Genomic DNA, 20,716 nt, shown 5'->3' with positions numbered 1-20,716 from the left:
GTGCATTATTTCGAGTCATTAACAAGCGAGCGTGAGTAATGAACGAGCAGCGTTTAATTTAATCTGAGCGAGTGAGTGCATGCAACTGAGAAGGAACAAAATATATATAGCAGTGAAAGAGCAGACCGGTAACCGATTTTCCAGAAATTAACTAATTAATCAACTCAAGTGGAAAGCAAATTATTGATACCATGATATACCTTGTGAGACATTGTTCATATTTTTGGGAACAAGTGAGGGCGGCAATAATTTAAATTTTAAAATATCCTTTTTTCCTCATTTTTACTAAAGCGCTACGTTGAACTTATAGAAAGAGAAGTATTTAATTTTACTATCAGACCTGTTTAAATTTCTATTTTTGACAAATACGATCGGGTTGAAAATAAACTTGAATGGAATAGTGGGAACTGCTTGAAAAGATCTTTAAGCGACTCGTTTTTTGATGTCAATTCCTATTCGAATTTCATATTTATGGTGCCAGAAAAACTTTTATCATCTTAGATTTTGTTACCCTTGTTCCTTAATGAGACTTTATTGGGAGATAGCTGTCTCTAACAGTGCAGAAACCCATGGCGGTAAATTGACATATTGTTTAAAATAAATTTAAATGGTTACAGCTATAAATGCCAATAATTCACTCAAAGCTTCACTTCGTTGGAAAACAGTCAGAATGCCATTGGGCAATCTGTGCAAATTCCTTAAATGAACAACACTGCCCAGCAGCAAACTCTGGGCATAAAGCCTGCTCTTCAATCTGCTGGGGCCGCCTCGCGAAACATTCCACGAAAATAAAAAGAGTCATTTCGCAGAGGAATTCGGCCACCCAAATGGGAAACAAAAGCACCTCTCGCCGCGCGTTTCAGCACATCCACTCAGTTATTTATGCGCCATTATTCTTCGCGGAGTAACAAAGCCGTCTTTACACATACTGCACACTTACATCAGATATGACTTGATTTTTTTCTCCTCTTCTTTCCCCAAAGTATATCTTGATGTGAGGAGCAGGGGGGGAAAAAATTGAAACGTCATCCATCCTTCAGCGGCGCGGATCGAATTCCTGGACGCGGAGCCCCGTGATTTGCCATTTGAATTACAGAGTGACTAGGCAAACATGTTAATGGTACGCCGTATGCGCTTGCTGCTGGATAAACAGCGGTAATAACATTATTATTGTCTGCCGCAGACAAACAGAGCGCTATTGCTGCCGAAATCGATTGTCGGCCCGTGATGTGCTACATGTTGTGTCGGACGGCGGAAAATGAGATTCGCAAATAGTGTTTTATGGTCAACCGATGGAATGGTAATTTAATGGATAGGGAGCGACATCCGAGATAGAGGTTTGCGACTCAATTCGTTTGCTCTCGCCTCCGCTGAAAAAGTTGGGATCAGGGTTGGAAATAGGCTTTTGGTTGTTTATGTTGGCGCAGGGGCTCGATTTCCGAGAACTCATGTATTATTTCGTTCAGCAATAAATTTCGCCTCGAGGGGATTTTTTGCCTCTAAAGTTGGATTTTGTTTTCATCGCAATAGAAATTTTGGAATAAAATAAAGGACAAAGGAGAAGATATGCCATGAATTTGACTGAACTTTTATCGGATAGTTTTAAGTCAAAGGAAAATATGGTTGTCCATTTTTACCTCCTTAATAAAATGCAAAATTGTTTTAAAAATTCAATTTGAGCAAAAGTAACATTTGAATCCCTTGTTATGCTCAATCTACGTGACAAAAGATTGAGTGAATTGTGCTAAACTTGTGTAGCATTACAAGTTTTTTTTTGGCTCGCTCTCGTGCAGTATTTTCCGTAAAAACGAGTGATGAATGCGGACAAACGAAATCCTCAGCACTTTCTCCGTTCCGTGCTCTTGCTCCAAAAATGTCACTATCTATTCCACGTTCATCCCTGCAAAACAAGAGGAGAAAATTCGTCTGCCTCTCGTACCACGCAGATGAGAGCTAAGTTTCGCCAACAGAGCAGCAGCTTTTCATTATCACAAAAAGTTGGAGACTTAATAAATTATGAATGGCACTTTAATGGAGCGCGAGGTTTCAATTTTGCTTCCCGTCGGAATTTCGGCTGCTCGAGTGGAAATGTATATAAAAAGCAAGCGTGTTTTGCTCGAAAACCGCTCTTTGCTTTTGTTCAGAGAGAAAGAGGGAAATCGGAGCGAATGTGCATGAGAAGAGCACGAGCGACGTGAAATCAATATCGCCTCCTATGTACAGCATCTCCCCTGCCATGTCGCTGTTTACTCCGGGTGCTGCGTGTTTTCCGGAGGCGGCGGCAGCGGTGGTGGTGATAAAACGAGAGAGCATATTTTACACACCGGCAGATTACACCCGGCGAATAATTACACACTCCACACTCTGACGCAACAAACGAGCGCGAGCATTTTTCAAGCAAACCCGCTCTTCTCTTGGTGCCATTTTATGACCGCTTCCTTTACGCCACCGTCCGCTTTGATGTAGCTGCGCGGCAGCCTTTTAATGAGTGCAAAACACAGGAATCTTAATTGAAATACTCCCCGCGCTGCGTTATACGGCTCCAATTAGCAGGGACAATGCGAGCAGGTGGGTTGATTCAAAATTCGAGGGCGCTTTTTTGCGTACGCTATGAATTAGCCTTTGAGCGTGATTGGGTTCAGGCCCTAAAGGGGAATTTAAAGGCACTTAATTAGCTTGTCCTTTAGAGAAAATTAGCCGCAGCTACAACACCTAATATTTTGCTGTAAAGCAGCACAAACAAATTAAACGTAATGGAAGAGCACAGACGTGAAATCGTGACCGTCTGCTAATTAGCATCACAGTTGGCGTATATACAGTATGAAGTGCCGCCGGTCGATTTTTGGCAGGCTGGCGCACTCGCTATTGTGCCAACGCGGCGTTACACATTTACAATAATAGGTGAATGGTCCGCGAAGAGCGAAAAGGGAGCGCACCTTGACACAACCACCGCACCGCCACTGCGCGCGCGACCAGCACACAATGTGCCTCTACATGCCTGTATATGTACATATGTGCCTTTTAATAGAAACTGGGTATTGTTAGCCTGGCAAGCAACCCTCCTGCTCATAATGATCAGAGCGGCACAAAACGCTGCCACCGCTGTTTCCCGTCATAACCAGAGGGAAGTGAAAAATGATCCACTTAAGTAGAACGGCCCGTTTTTTCCCGGCAGTTTCATTTCATGAACGAATTTGTTCTGCCCGACCTCACTAGAAATATCCAAGAGTGAGGAATTCAGAGGGAAAGTGAATAAGTGAGGCTGGCTCTTTTCAAGCATCAGTGTATGATCAATTGTCTTCCAATTGGTTTTCTTGTTCGATTGGTTTAGTAAATAAATTATTAAAAAATATCGGGTTTTCTAGGTGGCGCATCCAAGGATTAAAAAATACTCAATACTGTTGAAGATTTTTTATTTAGAAAAGGATATAATATTTTCATTGATCATCCACAGATTAGGACTGAATATATATTCATAAGAAGATTTCAAATTCAGTACCGTTGCTCTACTCTAGAATATGCCAATACATAGAGGGAAAAGATTATAATCATTAAGAATTTAAAATCATAATTTTATTTTCGGTTATTTCTGTTCATTAATTTCAAGATAACCAGTAAATTTAATGTGATCTCATAATTTATTGTTTGGTAACTGTATGAAATGGTTAATAACTATTAACAATTCAAAGAAAATAAAAAAGAGAGTACATTACTGTTTTTAAATTAATTTTAAGAAAGAATGTGATTTCGGTGATTTCTTGTCATTTAGAGGCTCATTTAGAGGATATTTTATCAGATACACTGAAACTACAATTACCGCTAAACAAGTGGAAATTCATGTTCGACGCCCACTGCAAATAACCGCAAATTAGTTGGAGCGGTAATTAGCCCTTTGGAGAGGCAGCAAAAGTGGCACTACTTGTCTGCCTCGGTTTCGCACTGCCCGTCAAATGCCACAAACTCGACTGGAGCTGGCAAAGAGAGAAAATCGAGCAGCAGTAGCAGCAGTGGCGGCGGCATGTACATATGCAGTCGGTTGGCGGTAGACGTCCCCTTTGGCGCGGATCAATGCCGGTTGCCTGCCTGCTGGGGTGTAAAAGTACGTATGTACACCGGCGGCAGCAACCACCGCGCGCGCACACATACACTTATTGCGAAAGCACGGCGGCAGCGGCGGAGAAAAAGCTCCTTGAATCTCGGCAGTAATAATCTGCGCGCGTGCACTGCGGGAGAGCGAGAGGAAGAGAGAGAGACAGCAGGAATTGCTCTCCAATTTCGCGGATTTAATGCCATCAAGCTGCAGGCATTTAATTACACGAGCCACCCCGACAAACTCAAGGCGAGACGCTTGCTTCCAAATCAACACTTTGCCATTTCCTCCTTTCAACCATACGCTCCAACACTTACAACGTACGCACCGTGTTGCTGTTTTAAACTCGGCTTGTTCATTTCTTTTCTGTATATATGTTTATTTTTATCTACATTCAGGACTTAGTTTCCACCCAATCTTTTGTCTCAAGCTACTTAGTAATGTTGCAAATAATACAAAAAACTTAAAATGACACCGAAATTTAATATTAGAGGAACTTGGGGCAAGTGAGTCAACAAACTTGATGTGTAGAAAATCATTTCCTCCCTTCCTTTTTCGAGTCGGTTGAAGCTTGAAACCGAAAACGGCACACAATTGCTCTTCTCAATAGACCTCTATCATGCTCTCACCTCTGAAAGAGGAGAACGCCGGAATATTTAATGAACACACGTTCGCACAGAGGCGCCAACAGCTTTAATTTGGCACGTCGTGGTGAGCTCCGGCTCTTGATTTATTAATAAAAAACAAACACATTCAAATCCTCGAGCTCAATCCTCGGGACGCCCCTTCCCTCATCCCCTCTTGTCGGAGCAGCATCTTTGAACTGCGAGCTGGATAAATATTTGAGTGCTCCGCGGTGATCCTTGCCTAGCAGGGCAGACCGAGCTCTCCTCTCCTTGCCAATGTATCGGCCTGTGCGCCCGGCTGCAGGCTCGGCCGATTCACCTACGCCAGCTCGTCCGTAATAAGCCCTGCTCATGACTTGCTCGCTTGTTTATTGATCACAACGCTATTACGTTCATGCAGCCGACCGAGGCCATCCCACCCTGGTCTCGTAGCAGAAAAATGGCCGACCTCAATTGCTTGCAAAACTTTAAAACTTCTATCGTTTTGCAAATTAAAATTCATCGCCAAAGAATTGCGATTTTTCCTCTTAAATAAGTAGGCTGGGTGTGTTAGTTGACACGGTTTCAAATGTAATAAGCGCGGCTATGTGGCGGTGTTCCTGGATTTAACGACTCAGCGAATTTGCATACAAATCCTCATATACATTTCGGCCAGCTTTTATCTCCTGCACGTAAATTCCCATTCTGAATAACATCTGCGCGCGTGCCACCGAATAATCCCTGTGTGCAAAGCGAATGCCTTTCCAGCAGCGCAAAATCAGCCAATTTGGCATAGCCTTGCTCGAGAGCAGTCGATACACTCGGCTTGTCAGGGGAGGAATTGAAGAGGGGTCGATGTCTGTCGACCAACAGAGTGGTGGCGAGTGACGGTGCGTGTGTATGTGTGTCATCATCAAACGCACACGGCTCGCAGTCTTCGTCGCCGCCTACAATTGAATGACAGCTAGAAGGGTCACCTGGCCTACGCTCGGCCAATTTACTATCCAACGACGAGGAACTAACTCATCCCTGTTGATTTATTCACGGCCTCGATCTGCCGCCCCTGCTAAGGGCTGACACATTCACGAGTGCATGGTTAATAGCGACGCAGCTCAACTCCAAAGTCGATTATTCGAGCTGGAGCCTGCGAGAACAGTAATCACAAACTAATTAATTTTATCCTCTATTTAGTATTCCAGCTATAGAGTCCATTCCATTTCCACCCCCTTGGTGGTCTTTGGTCGAAAGTCGACACCGGCCGACCTGGTTAGTTATCATTTGAACACATGCAAACACAATAAAAAGCGACAGGCGCGGGAAGAATAAAAGGTCCGCAAGCACGAACCCGAGCGGCATGTGTGTATAATTTCACGCTTGAAAATTTTTGTCTTATCAGCGGATAAAAAATGTCAGCCGCCTGCTCGTGTCTTGCTAGCAGCGAAGAATTGCTCAATACTCTCTGCCGGATTTTTAACACACTGTGATGCACCCTTGAGGAGAGGGATGAATGAATAAAATCTGAGCTGCAAGGGGATGCGTGGCTTTCATCTACACCCGAGGGGGATTTTTCCCACCACACATGGGTGGAAATTGATGAAGTGTGCGTACATAATTATTACGGGCCCGGCATCAGACGTTTGGAAGCGATACTACCACTTTTTTATCAGATTTGTTGACACAAACTAAGCGAAGTGCATGTTTTACATCGTTTTAATGACGTGACGCTGCTGAGCAAAAAAGGAAGCGAGCGATTTTGACTGTAATTTATCTCGGCGTGGGACGCTTTGTTCGTCGCGTTCGTATAATATTTTCCGTTTAAAGAGTCACGGTGTACGATTTCATAATGGCTTAAACAAGCACTAATCTGACAAAATTCGGTGAGTGGAAATTAATCGAGATAAAAGTTTCGACAGACTAAGTGTGATATACACAAGTAATTTATAATATATCGACCCTCGGAGGGTCAGAGATGCATTTAAGAGAAACGAATAAGTCACGCCGTTTCTAAGCGCCATAAATCCATCAGGTGAAGCAAAGTTTGGCGGTGGCGAGCCACTTGCGGCGAATCCTCAAGAGGGCCATTCAACACGCACTGATGCCAACTCGTCGCCAAAGTAAAAGCAAGACACACTCGCATCACCATTACCATCCAGCATCATCGGTCGGCGCATTCATCTCAAGGAAGCACATTAGACGCGTAATAATGAAAGAGCAGCCGCAATAATAATAACAATAAAGGAGCAATGCTGGGCCGGCGATTAGAGAGCCGTCGTATTGGGTGGTCGTCGCTCCATTAAAATGCACTGTATGTAGCCACGAGTGTCTGCTCAAAAGACGCCTCTTGTTTGGATTTCCTGCGGGGCAGCTCGCTCCAACTACCGATAGATGTTGCTCTCGCTCTCTCACGCCGCTCGTTTCCACTGGCACCATACGACCGCACCGAGCCGAACCAGCAAACGGGTGAGCATGTGGCCGCCGATATTGCGCCCGTCAGGTTTAAATTAGATTCACTTGGCTGGTTCAGCCGGCGGAAAAAGCAGCTTGGGCATTAAATCATCGCTTGCTGGCCAATTTGCTAACCCCAAAGGTGGAGTTGTGCCAGAAAACCGCGAATCGATGCCTTGTTGTGTTTGAATACTGGACTCGTTCACATGTAATGATATGCCGGTCGGTTTTAATGCCGAAAGTGCGATTCAATTTTCCGCTCCGCGTTTATTGCCTGCAAATTGATATTTGCGTCCACCAACGATTGTTTGCGCGCTCTGCGGTCGCACGATTGCTCCTATAAAAATTTTATGTCGTGTGAAAGTGGGCAAGTCACTGATTTTGAACTGCAAGAGCTTCTGGCAGATTTTCAAATTTCGCCGATAAAACTCTGCTTTTTACGACTAGACTTGATTCTTCTGTCTGGAGAGGTGAAATGGCTTACATGATCGCCAGCAGTTAAAACCATGAGAAAATCAACATATTATTTCTCTCAGCGATCTGCTTCTTTGAATAAAGCAGTGTCGCGAAGGAACATTTAACAAGATAAAAACAAATGAACATCTTTAAATTTTATCATAAACATAATATTCAGATTCTGTTCTTTTGAAGCTTCAATCAAATTAAATTAAGTGCTTACTCGGTCAGCACAGTACTAATTGGCAAGAACAAAAATAATATTGTTGTAATAGATTTAAATTAAATAAATTTAGTATTTATTTTGCTATCGAATTCAGAGACGCTTAATTGTTCTTCGAGCTACTAGATGTTATTTTCACGAGTTAAACAAAATTTAAAATACTAGTTTATTAAATTTTAACTAAATAAATCAATTATTGTTAATTGGTAAAATATAGTTAATCACATACATCATATATTTTAAATCACAATATCAAATATTTAAGAGATAGTTCTGAATCTTACATCAAAGAAAATCTGTACATTTTGAAGGCTTTTTTAATATATTGCTGCCGACATGTTTTTGAAATTGAGAACCCACAGCAACCAACGAAGCGTAAGCCTCATATAGCCGAAAAGCCGGCAGTTGGAGTGGGCTGGAAAAAGAGCGTTAAAAGCAAAGTCGAAAGGGTTGCTGGAGGCTTGCCGTGCAATTTCCGCGAACTTGTTGAAAAGCAGCAGCATCGGCGACGAGGCGCAACCGCAAAATTGCTACTGGCACTCGCAGCAAGCAGAAAGAGAGAGCTCATAGTGCGAGAGAGAGAGAGAGAGAGAGAGAGAGAGAGAGAGAGAGAGAGAGAGAGAGAGGCGTGCAAACGATCACGTTTTGAGCTGCCACGGAGAATTCGCCCATTGAGCCGAGAATGGGTAAACAAAGGGTTCGAGCATTTGTTGCCGAAGCGGCGGCAGCTAATGTGTGTATTTTGTTAGCGTGCGACTGCTAGGGAAACGCGAGCGCTATGCTCCGTGGTCATGAGTGAGGCTTTCCAGAATTATTGCTGCATTTGCATTGCGATGATTAATTCGCCACCCAGCGCGCCGCTCGTCGTCCTCTTTCGCCGCGTGCTTCGCGTCCACAAATCACGCGCGCGGGAAAGCACGCTTTAATTATCCCCGACGGAGGGGGCACGTATGCGATATTTATGCGCTCGGTAGAATATAGCGTTCAGCCAAAGTCCCATGTTTACCAAACAGATTTCGCTTTTAACGTTAAGGCCTAGAATTATTAGGCCCGTAAATACTAAGCGTTTTATATATTTATTTCTGACTACTTTTCAGGCGATTTGCGCATTATTTCTAACCAATGAAGCAGCCTTGCTAAAACCAAATGCTTGGAGCGTGACTTTGGTGCAGGGCATGTTTATGAGCAAGTTGCAAGCGGCTTTAGTTTTAATTATGGGACCATTTTTGGTTGTCATTTCGCTAGTCGTGCCTTTAAATTTACACTTTCCAGTGCTTTAAGCCAAGGGATAATTTTTAACTGCAGATAGATTAGCATTTCAGTAAATTTTTCTTTTCATAAGATGTTCCACGTTCACGCCATGGGTAGTTAAAAAAAGGATAAAATCGCCATAAACTAAACGCTGCTGCAAGTCAAATCATGATTCGAAGAAACAGTTAATTTTTATCGATAGAAGGTTATAAAATCTGTGGTTCAATGTGTACAGCTCTATGATTCAATGTGTACAGCTCTCAGGAGTTTTTTAATCAATCTGGCTCTGTGGCATATTTTCCAATTGATTCCAATTTAATTCTACGAAAAGCTCTTGGAGTATGCAAGCACGAGCAAAATGTTCCACTTTATATGAACGCAATAACATGTTTGCAAAATTTATGCATGGTTGGATTTCAAACAACACTCGTTAGGTACTCTGGTTTTCCCTTTTAAATCTGCAAGTTGCAATTTAAAACCAGATTTGAGAAATAGGAGCGTCTTCTTTAATGAAAAGCACGTGTTTGGAGGACACATAAATGCACGCATAATAAACAAGGGGCCAATTAGGCGGGGTGCGGTTGCGAGCGAGCATTGGGGCCGCGACCATAGTCGTTGTCGGTGTTCGCGACGTGTAAGGAAGGGCAAGAACATCGCACCACCGCAAAGTAGCTCTCCGCTCCGCGCATTTGTACCGTGCCACGGCGAGAGAGCAAGAGAGAGAGAGGAGCTGCTCCATGTGGAGAGCAAACTTGTGCGCGGATCGATGTTACAATATTGTAATAATACAGCTCCAGAGAGCGGCAGCAGAGGCTGTCGGGCTGCTGCTGGCGGACGTCGAGCACATTAAACATACATAGGTTGCATACAAACGTACGTATACTTGTGCTCAGGCTGGCTAAATAGAGAAAACAATGCCCGAGAATTACAACCGCGGCTAAAGCCCTAATGCATAATGGAGCAGGGAGGAATAATCGCCGCTGTCGCAATTTATTATCTCCACCGGCCGGACAAACGGTGTGATTTGAATTTTTATTCGCGTGTATTCTGCTGCTGGTCGAGCAAACATTTCAACTGCACATTAGTTAATGCGGTCGTTCTGCTGCCGTCGGCGATTTTTTGCCTATCTGCTTTTAGCTCTGCGTTTTGATTAATTCGGACCCTTTTCCGGAGCACTTTTGCGGCTTTTCAGCCGCTTTTTACACACCGCTCGTGGGACTGATAAATATAAATACGCCCTCGGCGAGTGTTTGCCGTGTTCAGTGATCGTTGTAGCAAATTAGGATGCGCATTTCATTATTCGCTACTGTTGACTAACAGAATGGATATTTTCCTCTTCCACTGCGTATTGTGTAACCTTCGGGACAATTCAATTTTGTTTGCTCATCGAAACGATTCGGGTGAATCGAAATGAACAAATAATTATTGTTCAGTATGTTGGCATATTAAAACGTTAAAACAAGTGATTTACAAAATTTAAAGAATTTATCAGCAGAAATATTATTTTTCGATAATCACCATTAAAAATTAATTAAAAACATTCGTGACTTCCCTTTCATCGAATTAAACCTCTAAAATAGGTCTATATTCAATAAACATGACCATCCAAGTGTGCTATGTGTCAGAGAAGATTATTCAAATCAGCTTCCCTCACTTAACGCAAGCAAGCAAAAAACAACAAACAAACACGAGCTGAGCTTGAACACATTTTTTGCCGCGACTATGTGTGTGCGTTTTCTTCCGTTCGCGTCTGTAACTCTCGTTTTTTTTCTCGTGCCGACGTTAATGTTCTGACTTGTAAAGTAATTCAGCTGGGCCGGCCATAAAGGTCTCTAAATTTATTCGATTCAAGAGCGGAGGCAGCAGCGGAGATTCACGCGTATGCATTCATAAAAAAGAATATATTCTGGCAGCTGGCTGCGGCAGCTCGTAAAATGCGTCGAGGGAAACCACGGGACGGCGCACGCATTTGAACATGTTCCACTTCCAGCGCGGAAGATAACAGCCGCCGATATAATATATGCTAAAAAAAGAGCAGCTATTAGCCGCCTTTCCCTCTCGACATAGTCTCCCACGCACGTAGACCAATTGAAATCAGATCAATCAAACGACCATTCCATCCCATTAATTAGACGGGTTCTCTCCAACTTTTTGTCGCCTCACATATCTCGCAAAGAATATTGATGGCTTTATTGAGAGCGTGGGTCGAAAGGGCTAGTCAAAACAACTCGCGAATTCTATTGAATCCGGATTTTCCTTTTTTGCAATATTCATTCTTATCTGAACGAGAAGCCGCGTTATCTAAACAAGACCAAAGCTCATTATCTGTCAAGCCAGCACTTCATGGTGGGCAGCTTTCACGTCGGACGGACAAGAACATCAATCAAAAATCCTTGGTGCGAATTGATTTACAACGATACTGAAAGTCTTAGAAGAGGTTCACTCAATTTAAGAAAGATATAAATGTCGGACAACTACAATCGATAACTACGAATGTTTCTGATTGCAAATAATATTGCCCCATAGTTTAAAGGAGTTTCAAAAAGGCATCAGACATTAATTATAGGTGCCAAGGCAGTAATTACAGAGCGTTTACCCGATTCACTTCTCCCGTGATTTGGCAGAATTTTTATGGATTTTGCTCCAGCTTTGCTCACGTTTTGACACAGTTTTCATCTGATTTATTAATTCATGTCGTCGTCGTCAGCATGAACACCGGAAGCTCGGTTGGCGGCCGGTGCAAGTAGCGAAATCGCGATACTTGATGAGAGACAGCGTCAGTGGCTCGTGTTTGAATTTGTAATTTGGCCGCGCTCTTGTAATATTGCCTCTCGCAAATTGCAAGGCGAGAAACTTCTCCGGGGGGATGCGAGCGCTACTCCAGAGGGGTGGCAGGGCGAAATTTCACGCAGGGCGCTGTTGCATGAATTATTCAGAGCACTCGAACGCAACTTTGGATCCAATAAAACGCACGGCTCGCTAACTAATGGCGAAATTAAGACTCGTGTGCGACGGTGGATTTTACTCCTCGCTTTTTACCCTCCTGCGACGCGCACGTTCCGTGCGGCAGGCATGCAATAATTAGGGTTTGTGTGTGAGTGGAATCACGAGACTGGAAACACGGCACTTTCGTTGCATTCCCACGCGATGTCGTTTGCGAATTTGCCAGATTTAGTCGACCATTCCTGGAAGGCGAGCGTAAATTCTGCAAATTAATCAGCAGGATAAAAAGAAGCCGCAAGCATGACACATAGTTTCCGGGGTTTCATTATGTCTAATTTGTTCTGCATAGAATGCCATAAAAAGGCCAATGACCATTAAAAGCGCAATTCACTGAATCTTTCGTGTCAGTTTAAATCATTTAAATTTGTGGTCTTGTTGAGCTAAATGATATTTCTTCTGAGAATGGAAGCCTTTCTTGTTATGAGAATTTTCCTTTTCCAAAATGTTTCGCAAAGATTTATGTACAAGAGTAAGCACAGAATTTGGCTACCAACGTTTTGTGACTGGCCGTCTTCAAAGTTTTCCATTACGTTTTGTTACACGTTCTGGGTATGAACAGTTTCACAGGATGTATAGCTCAGTTAGAGTTTTATCAGGTGTTTCAAAAGACACGTATTTGTGGTTACTGAGGTGTTTTCTTTTTTACAAATACATAAGGATGTTATCAGTACAGCTCATGACTACACTCTTTAGACTTACTTGGAAATCCTTCTTTGTATCATAAAATGTTCTGATAATTTTCCTTTTTAAGGCCTGCCATTAACTCAAATTCCTCTCTCATTTATTAACAATAAATTGAATGAAAAAAGAGTGTGAGGAATTTTTTCTACAGAGAAATGAAATTTAATAATTCTACTTGGTACTTTCAATTAGGTACTGCCATTGCCCATGAAATTCGCACTCTATGTTTGTTTACTTGATCTCGTTTGCCTTGCACGGAGCACTTCAACTTTCGCAGTAATTAATGTCCGCTCAATCGATCGGCAGATTAATTGACTGATTGGCATAATGAAGTCGACAAGGTAAACAATTCGAGGAATTCGGTCCTCCGTTACACGTCACCCGACTTCGCCAGCTGGATGATGCTGACAATTGCTCAAACACAAGTCTGAAAAGGCCGTCGAGTGCTATTCTTTCGCTCTCTCGCCGAGTTTTAATTAATGATCGTGCCTGCGGAGTGAGACAAAACGCGAGAACTAAAAACGCTGGATTCCATTGCTTCTCAAATGAAGAGCTTAAAAGCATTAGTCTTTACGCGGCGGCAGCGGTAGCGGGGGCACGGCTGCTTTGCATGCACGTCGAGTGCACGTCCTCTTGTTTGCACTAATGGACGTTTGTGCATGCGCCATTAAAAGGTGTATTGTGTGTGTTATTTGCCGATACGTATATTTTCAATGCGCCGGCCGGTTCGCAACAATAATTGACAAGCTTTGTCGTCGACGTGCACGTCAAAATTCTGGCTTCTGTGAGAAAGAGGAAAAGCGCTTGCTATTTAATCGATACCAAAGAGAGGGCAGGTTGGCTGAATCTTCCGAAACGAGACTCGACGTGCACGCGTTTTAATTCCGCGCGCCGCGATTAACTTTAATGGGATTGCAAATGCCAAGCTGGTTTTCCAGCAGCAGCAGCAGCAGCAACATCAGATTAGATTATTATTTAAAGCAAGCGGCGTTGTTCTTTCTCATCATTAATCGTTATTGTTGTTAATTTGCAGTACTTTTCATCAGCGAAAAGCCGCAGCTTAGTTTGAGGCCGTCCTTTGTGCAATGTGTATTTCAATTGCTCCGTGCGGTGCAGACGGTTGGACGGACGGATGGATGGACGACTTTTTGCATCGATTTAATTGCCTTCCCCGACCGAGAGGAAACCGAGTTCAATGGCACTGGCGCTGCTTTATTATCCAAGACGGTCGCACCGAGGGCATTTTGGGCCAAACAACGTAGCACATCCTCCACCAGGGAGCTAACAATCATTGGTTCCAGCCGAAAACCCGACACAAATCAGTCCAGCGATCAAAGAAATTGAAATCGATCTGCGGGCTGAAAAAGTTGACTTATTAAGCATAAATCAGCACTCGCCTATTTGAGGAAAAAAGAAATGATAGCAACATTTCCGTGTATTTTGCGTTTTCCTAGTCTGACTGAAAATAAAATTACAGATTTTCAACAGGCCAACAAACCTCTATTTTGTGTAATCAGAGGAGCCAATACTGATATTGTTAATTTCATTTTTTGGTCGTTCAACCCTTCTTAATTATTTATGGTTTAACGTTCAAATATTGCAAGGATTTTTGAATGGGTGGAATTGTGAAAAACGCAATGCCTGTGCGATCAAGTTTCAAACAGCTGATTGCAGGGACATTTTGTTTTTATTTTTATATAAAAAAATAAGTTCCATTGATTTTAATCTGTTACAATTAGCCTCATTATTTAAAACATTCCATTGGTGGTCTGATTATGGTTTACAATTAAAAAAAATATAAATAATATTAACCGAATTAAATTTTTACTATCAATGTGGTTACTCTAAAAAAACTTAAAATGGAGTATCTAGTATTATTTAAATGATGGCATGTAAATAAAAATAAAAATATGACTAAAACAGCATCCGTCAGGTATCGCACATCAGGGTGCACCTTATTGTGCTCCCCCAATTTAGTCTAGGTACGTGAGCGTGAGTGTCAAGGGTCCTAGGCTAGTAGGCTGAAAGTGTGTGTGTCGCGTTTTGTTTTGACGGGGCGGCCGAACGTCAAAGACGGCGACACGCGCGCTGCCGCGGGCCCCCGACGGTCGGAGGCCCGTCACTGGACTCGAAGGCCGTGGCCGCACGCCCGACCGGCAGACTGTCGGCCGAAAATCAGGGTCGAAAGGTACTCACCTCGAGGTCCTCGTAGGTCTTGAAGGCGAGAATGGCGAATCCGTCGATGATGTCCTCTTCGTAGAGGGGCTCCTTGAGCTTCTTGCGGCGGCTGGGAGGCTTGCTAGGCTTCTGCCTGGTCGGCGACTCGTCGGCACTGTCGTCATTCAACTTGCCGACGGCCTCGGCCGACTTTTGTTTGTCCCGCTCGGCCTGAATGCGCTGGGCGCGCTTCCTGCGCTTAATGCGCTGAGTCGTCCGCTGAGTGTCCATCGCGGCGGCGGATTCGACCGCCGAACTTTCGGCACGGACGGCTACTCAGCTACGCGGCGTATCAGCCGACGCATTGTCGACGAGCTGAGGGCAACGGCAAACGTGGAAAACAGTCGGTCGACAGATCAAATGGCGCTCGGGCATCGCTCTGGCACGATCGCGAAGCTAAGATGGCCGGGTATGCAGCGCCGCGCTGCACGGCACGGCCCGCCCGCCCGTTAGCACGCCGATTGCCGACGCTGGGCGCCGCGGCCGACGCCCTCTCGCCAGCCCAACGCAAGCACGCACATTCACGCGTCGGCCGGTGTCGCGGTCTGCCTGCCGAAACGCCGACTTCTTACACAAATTCGCGTCGCAACTGGCGTAGCAACAAAACAGCACACATGCACATACACTCAGCGCACAGTCGGCCGCTGTCTTTGCTCGCCGTTCGGGATATCACATGGGAGAGGCTCGGCTCCCGTCGGCTCGCTCCGCCAACTCGCGAGCCGGCCGATCCATCAGCTGCACGCCGTCGACCTATTGTTGTCTTTCGCTGGTAAACGTGCGTCGTGCCAGCGAGTGTGTGAGTATCCTATGGTTACGGCATCGCACGCACGCCCTGCAACCCTTACCGCACACGCACTCTTTCAGATGCAATCAACGTTATAAATATATCAATTAAAATTTAATATTGCAACAATTTTATAATTTAATTTAAATGTTACCGATAAATTTTTGTGTATATATGTAAATAATATTATATATGTTTTATAATTATTTCAATGTAATAATAGAATTAAACTTTTTGTATTTATTATTTCATTTTATTATCAATTTCCAACTTAATTTCAGTTTAAAAATTGTTGTACATTAAAGCTATAATTATATGTATTGTATTTAAAATATATAAATAAGACGATACTTGAGTTACTAGACAGAAGATTTTAAAGAGTAAATAATGCCGCTTCCTCAGTGTGCTGCGAGCTGTTTAATTTTCCATAGTACTACTAGAATCAATGAAACTTGGATAAACATCATTCAAAAAACGGAATGCAAAATTTTATAAAAAGATCTACTGCCACTGTAACCAACAACAAAAGCAACACAGCACGGCGGCCGACCCAAAATAGCCAACTGATAAAGGACAAGTGTATCAAGACCAAGGACAAGAAAAAATAACTACTTATAACCTCAGGGTGGGGAAAATTAAAAGGACACACGATGTGTGCCCGTGCCCGTTCGCAGAGACGACTTAAAGTGTACAATAAAAGAACGCGCATAGGATGGGGTAGCGCGTGAATAAGCGGCTAAGGCAGATCGTTGAGCCCTTTAAATTAGTTATCCTCAGCCCCCAGACGGAACAGGGAGGTTAATAAAACATCCGGTTAAATTTTCTCTCAAAATGCAAGTCATCAAATGTCTTTCATTGATTTTGCAAAAACTTGTATAACATATAAAATCCAAAATCAACAATGTCAAAGGAAATGGTTAATTTCTTTTAATACACATATTGTTAATGTTAAATTGTTTTTGGAAATTCGAGACAAACTCTAATTGATCTCATGTTTCCATTCTAGCTCGTGAACTAGTAAAAAATCTGTAGCTTTCTGTAGAAATTTGGTCGCTACGCTCTGAGAAAGCTGTATTTAATTCTTCTGACAATCATGACAACCTCGCGTGCTTCTGCCTTCAAGAATGGCGATACTTCTTCAGTCAGATCAAATTTTTTATGATAAATAACACATTGTAATATCTTCTAATACATTGCCTATTTTATAAAAATTGTATTTTTAAATGAAAGTAAATTCGGTAAATTCATTCAAATTGAATGCGAAACCAAGTGAACTCGGAAATTGAGTTTTATGTTTAACTTTTAGAATTATCTTCTGTGGGAGCGCCGGTTGAAATGATGAAAATTTATTAATCTGTCATTAAATTGCTATTAATGTGCGGGTAAAATTCGTTAGCGCCGTATTTGTTATAAAAATGGATTAAAATATATGAAATAAGCGCTTAAATAATATAAAATAAACATTTTTTACTCTCATTCAGGATTTTTCGCGCCATGAACAAAAATTCGCGTCGAATTCATAGTTCAAGGGATGTGCTGAGCAGAGGTTCGAAAAAAATTGAGAATTTAAGCGACACCCTGGCCGTTTTCCGTGATTTATCGAAACGTAACGGTAAACAGAGGGGCTAACATAGAAAAATGGAAAGTGACCAACTGTGCAACGTAGGCAGTTAGGCAGGTCACGTGCTCCCTGACACTTTTTCCATCGTTCAGTTGATACTATTGTTGTGTTGAATCTTTTTTCTACCTGCCATGTATTTTGTCATTTTGTTCTCACTCCACTCTTGCCCAACAAGATTGATATGGAGCATCCCTTTGTGTGTGTATCTACCTGGAACACAAAGCAGCGTTGAGTGGCAGCCACCATAGCACCCCTTCCCCCGGGGCACATTGCCTGGAAGCTTCAATGTGGAGCATTAAGAGTCAAATTTGTGATATCGTTGAGCTCGTACCCTATGTTTATATACTTAAACCCCCTCAAAGTAAAAAAAGTGTAGCATCTTAGGGGTAGGGGGTAAAAGCACCCCTAAACATTTCAGCTGGTTAGGGTAGGTCGAGACGAGTCCAATGGTGGGTAGTTTTTGCAATTCTGATGATTAGAACCCGAGTTTTGAGATTTGCAAAAATGTCAATATTTGAAAATTTTATATTTTCTTTTCGCGCGCCGCTATTACTTGAAAAGTTTGAGACCAAGAAAAATTTTAAGCACACCACTGGAAAGCTCGTTTATTTTTCTAGGTAATCATATGCATAACATGTGGGGTTATAGATCAAATTGCGACGTAAATTACGAAAGTAAAATCGCCGGATGATGTTGCGGTCGTGCCGGAGGCTCGACACGAATCCTTAAATTCAATATATCTCGCGATCTATGAGAGTGCCCATCAATTTCTCTTCACCATTCGATTCTAAGCATTCAGGGCTACATTTTTTACGTTTTCATGAAAAAAATCCGAGGGGGCGTATTTTGCGATATTTTTAACCAAACATTTGGCATGCGAATTTGTGACCTTGACCTTTGACCTACAAATTTTTGATCAATGGCAAACATGTTCTACTCAAAAAGTTACGCCTGGAGGTGAAAAAACCACATCGAAATTCCAATCTGGACCGAAGATAACTTGATATTTCGGATTTACTATATGAAGTTTTCAATTTTCGAAAATTGCGATTTCCCAACAAAAGCCCCCGAATTTTTTGCTCAAAATTTCAGGTTACACACTATGAAACATCCCTAACAACATATGTAAAATTCAGGATGGGCAAATAAAGTCGGTAAAAATTGACAATTACCCTTAATCCTATCGCGAAAATCGTCATACCATTTCTCTACCTCAAAATTGTTTCTTTCTCAAATTAATTCTGAAAAGTATTAACATTGTTGTAAGATCATTTAAAATTATACCGATTTTAAATTTCATATTTTAGAAAAAAACCTGGATGCATCATCGCTGACAATGGATTGAAGATATTCAACGTTGATTACTGTATATATCTGCTCCAGTTTCTCATATCTGAAATTGCCTATATCGGCCAGCAGAACGAAAAAAAATGACAAAAATTATAATGACACATGGGTCTGTCACGTACGTGTTTTAATATAAAAAACTTTTTTCATCTCTTCACGCAAATAAACTATAAATATGGAAAACCTCAGCGGGCTTTTGTTAATTATATATTTTGTTAATGTATTTTTTTGTAATTTTCACTATGATTGATTAAAGATATTTTAGGAAATTTAAATTTATGACATAACTAAATGCCAATATCATGATACTCTGTAATAAAACGGGTGTTTTAAAACTGATTTTTGTTTGTCAAAAATGCCGTCTTAATTATTAAAATACGGACTGTACATTTTGTTTGTCGAAATTTAAAAATACTTCTCAAAGACAGACAGTATAATGATTCCGCTTGAGTGCAAAAGAAATATTTTCTAACCCTCTGAAGTAATATTACCCTCTTTTAAAGAGACCAGCTGGTTAAAAAAATGTCAACTAAAATAAAAACTATGCGCGTGGGATTACCGACTAATTTGTTTCAAAAAATAACCTGGATTGTTGTAATCATTGACAACTTTTTGTAATGTATATATATTGAAAATAGGAAAATGTTTTCCCATTCCCAGGATTACATTCTAAAATTCCCTTACATGTAAAATTGGAATGTTAACATCATTTAATACAATTTTTTATTTCAGGGAAAGAACAAAAATCAGTACCAATTAGGTTTAAATATTTAATGAAAATTCCTTTTGTTGACCTATCACTATATCCTTATAAGTCTATAAAAATACTCATTGTGAGAATAAACGACCCTATAAATCAGGTTATTGAGATAGAAATGTGAAGTAACTGGATAAAGTTACTCATCGTAAGTCAAGGGGTGATTCTTTATTTACAATGAAACACTGATGATTGAAGGCAGCTTGACACGACGAGTGAAAAATGCATTACTCACTGCCCACAGTGTTCTGCACTGTGACAAGCGAATTTGCTGCTGAGCTCAACACTAAAGCTAATTTGTTTACGCGCCATCATCACAAGCTCCATTGTCTTGAAGAGCATTTTATTAAGAGAATAATACGTTTGTATACTTAAGTGTAACAAAACGTTGGCTTCTTTAGAAATATATTAAAAGCAAAAGCATTATGTAATGTTTCTAGGAATACATATATTTTCCAATTGAAAATTTAGCAAAATTTTCACCTTGAACGATACCAGAAATTAAATGATTTTTTACGCGCAGTAGATCATATATGTTCTTTTCATTTTAATATTAAGATTATATCTATTAATGCAAACAAAACAAATTGATGAATTGGGTCTAGGGTATATGCAATGAGGAAGTATTAAAAAAAATTTATGCAAGAAATATTGACATATAAATACGGAAATGACACTATATTAAACAAACTATAAATTTTATAGTTTGCACTTCCAGAAAAAGGAAGAGGTTTGTGACTCTCTAATGAATTGCTGCTTCATATTCTTCCTCAAACACACTTAAGAAAATCGGAAATTTGGCTTTAATAATTTAAATAAAACCAGCCCGTTGGCTCGCATTGTAAAGGCACTCTCAGGAGTGTCAAAGCAATGAGAGGTATTTGAGCAGTTCGGAGATCTAATACTGGCTACCCAATGTCAGAGATGGCAAAAATTGGTTAGTTTAGTGACTCGAATTGCTCAAATTGCTCAACGGGCTGGGAGGCGCACCGGCGCCGACTCGCTACTTGCTGGTTTGCACCTTTCCAGCATGCGTGATTTGGCTTCACGGGACAAATGTCTAGCGTTTCAATGCAGTCCTCGGTGCGGAGGCAAGTGGCCCTTGAGTGGGCTGGGTCCCTGTGCGCCTGTGCGGCCTGGTGCGCCCATGTTATCCGTTCGCGGTGTTATTGGGACCCGGGTTTCAGCATTCGTGCTAGTGCAGTGCGCGCCCTTCCCGGTCCTCCGGTCCTCGGA

General features: G+C 41.9%; 1 protein-coding gene across 10 annotated transcripts in view; it reads right to left on the bottom strand.

Moving 5' to 3' along the window:
* Nucleotides 1-15,638, bottom strand: part of LOC135942375 (fibrosin-1-like protein) — a 109,353-nt gene extending 93,715 nt beyond the window's left edge. For 5 of the 10 annotated variants that reach the window (XM_065488457.1, XM_065488462.1, XM_065488459.1 and 2 more), the window contains exon 1: nucleotides 14,951-15,638. In XM_065488457.1, coding sequence (XP_065344529.1) covers nucleotides 14,951-15,202 — 252 coding nt within the window. In that variant the 5' untranslated portion in view covers nucleotides 15,203-15,638. The remainder of the gene's footprint in view (nucleotides 1-14,950) is intronic. The other 5 variants (XM_065488458.1, XM_065488461.1, XM_065488460.1 and 2 more) reach the window with 1 other exon arrangement.
* Between the last annotated feature and the right edge of the window lie 5,078 nt (nucleotides 15,639-20,716).

Source organism: Cloeon dipterum, chromosome 4, assembly GCF_949628265.1.
Source record: "Cloeon dipterum chromosome 4, ieCloDipt1.1, whole genome shotgun sequence".
NCBI lineage: Eukaryota > Metazoa > Arthropoda > Insecta > Ephemeroptera > Baetidae > Cloeon > Cloeon dipterum.
The sequence above is the reverse complement of the archived record's forward strand: the minus strand, read 5'-3'. Positions and strand labels throughout refer to the sequence as shown.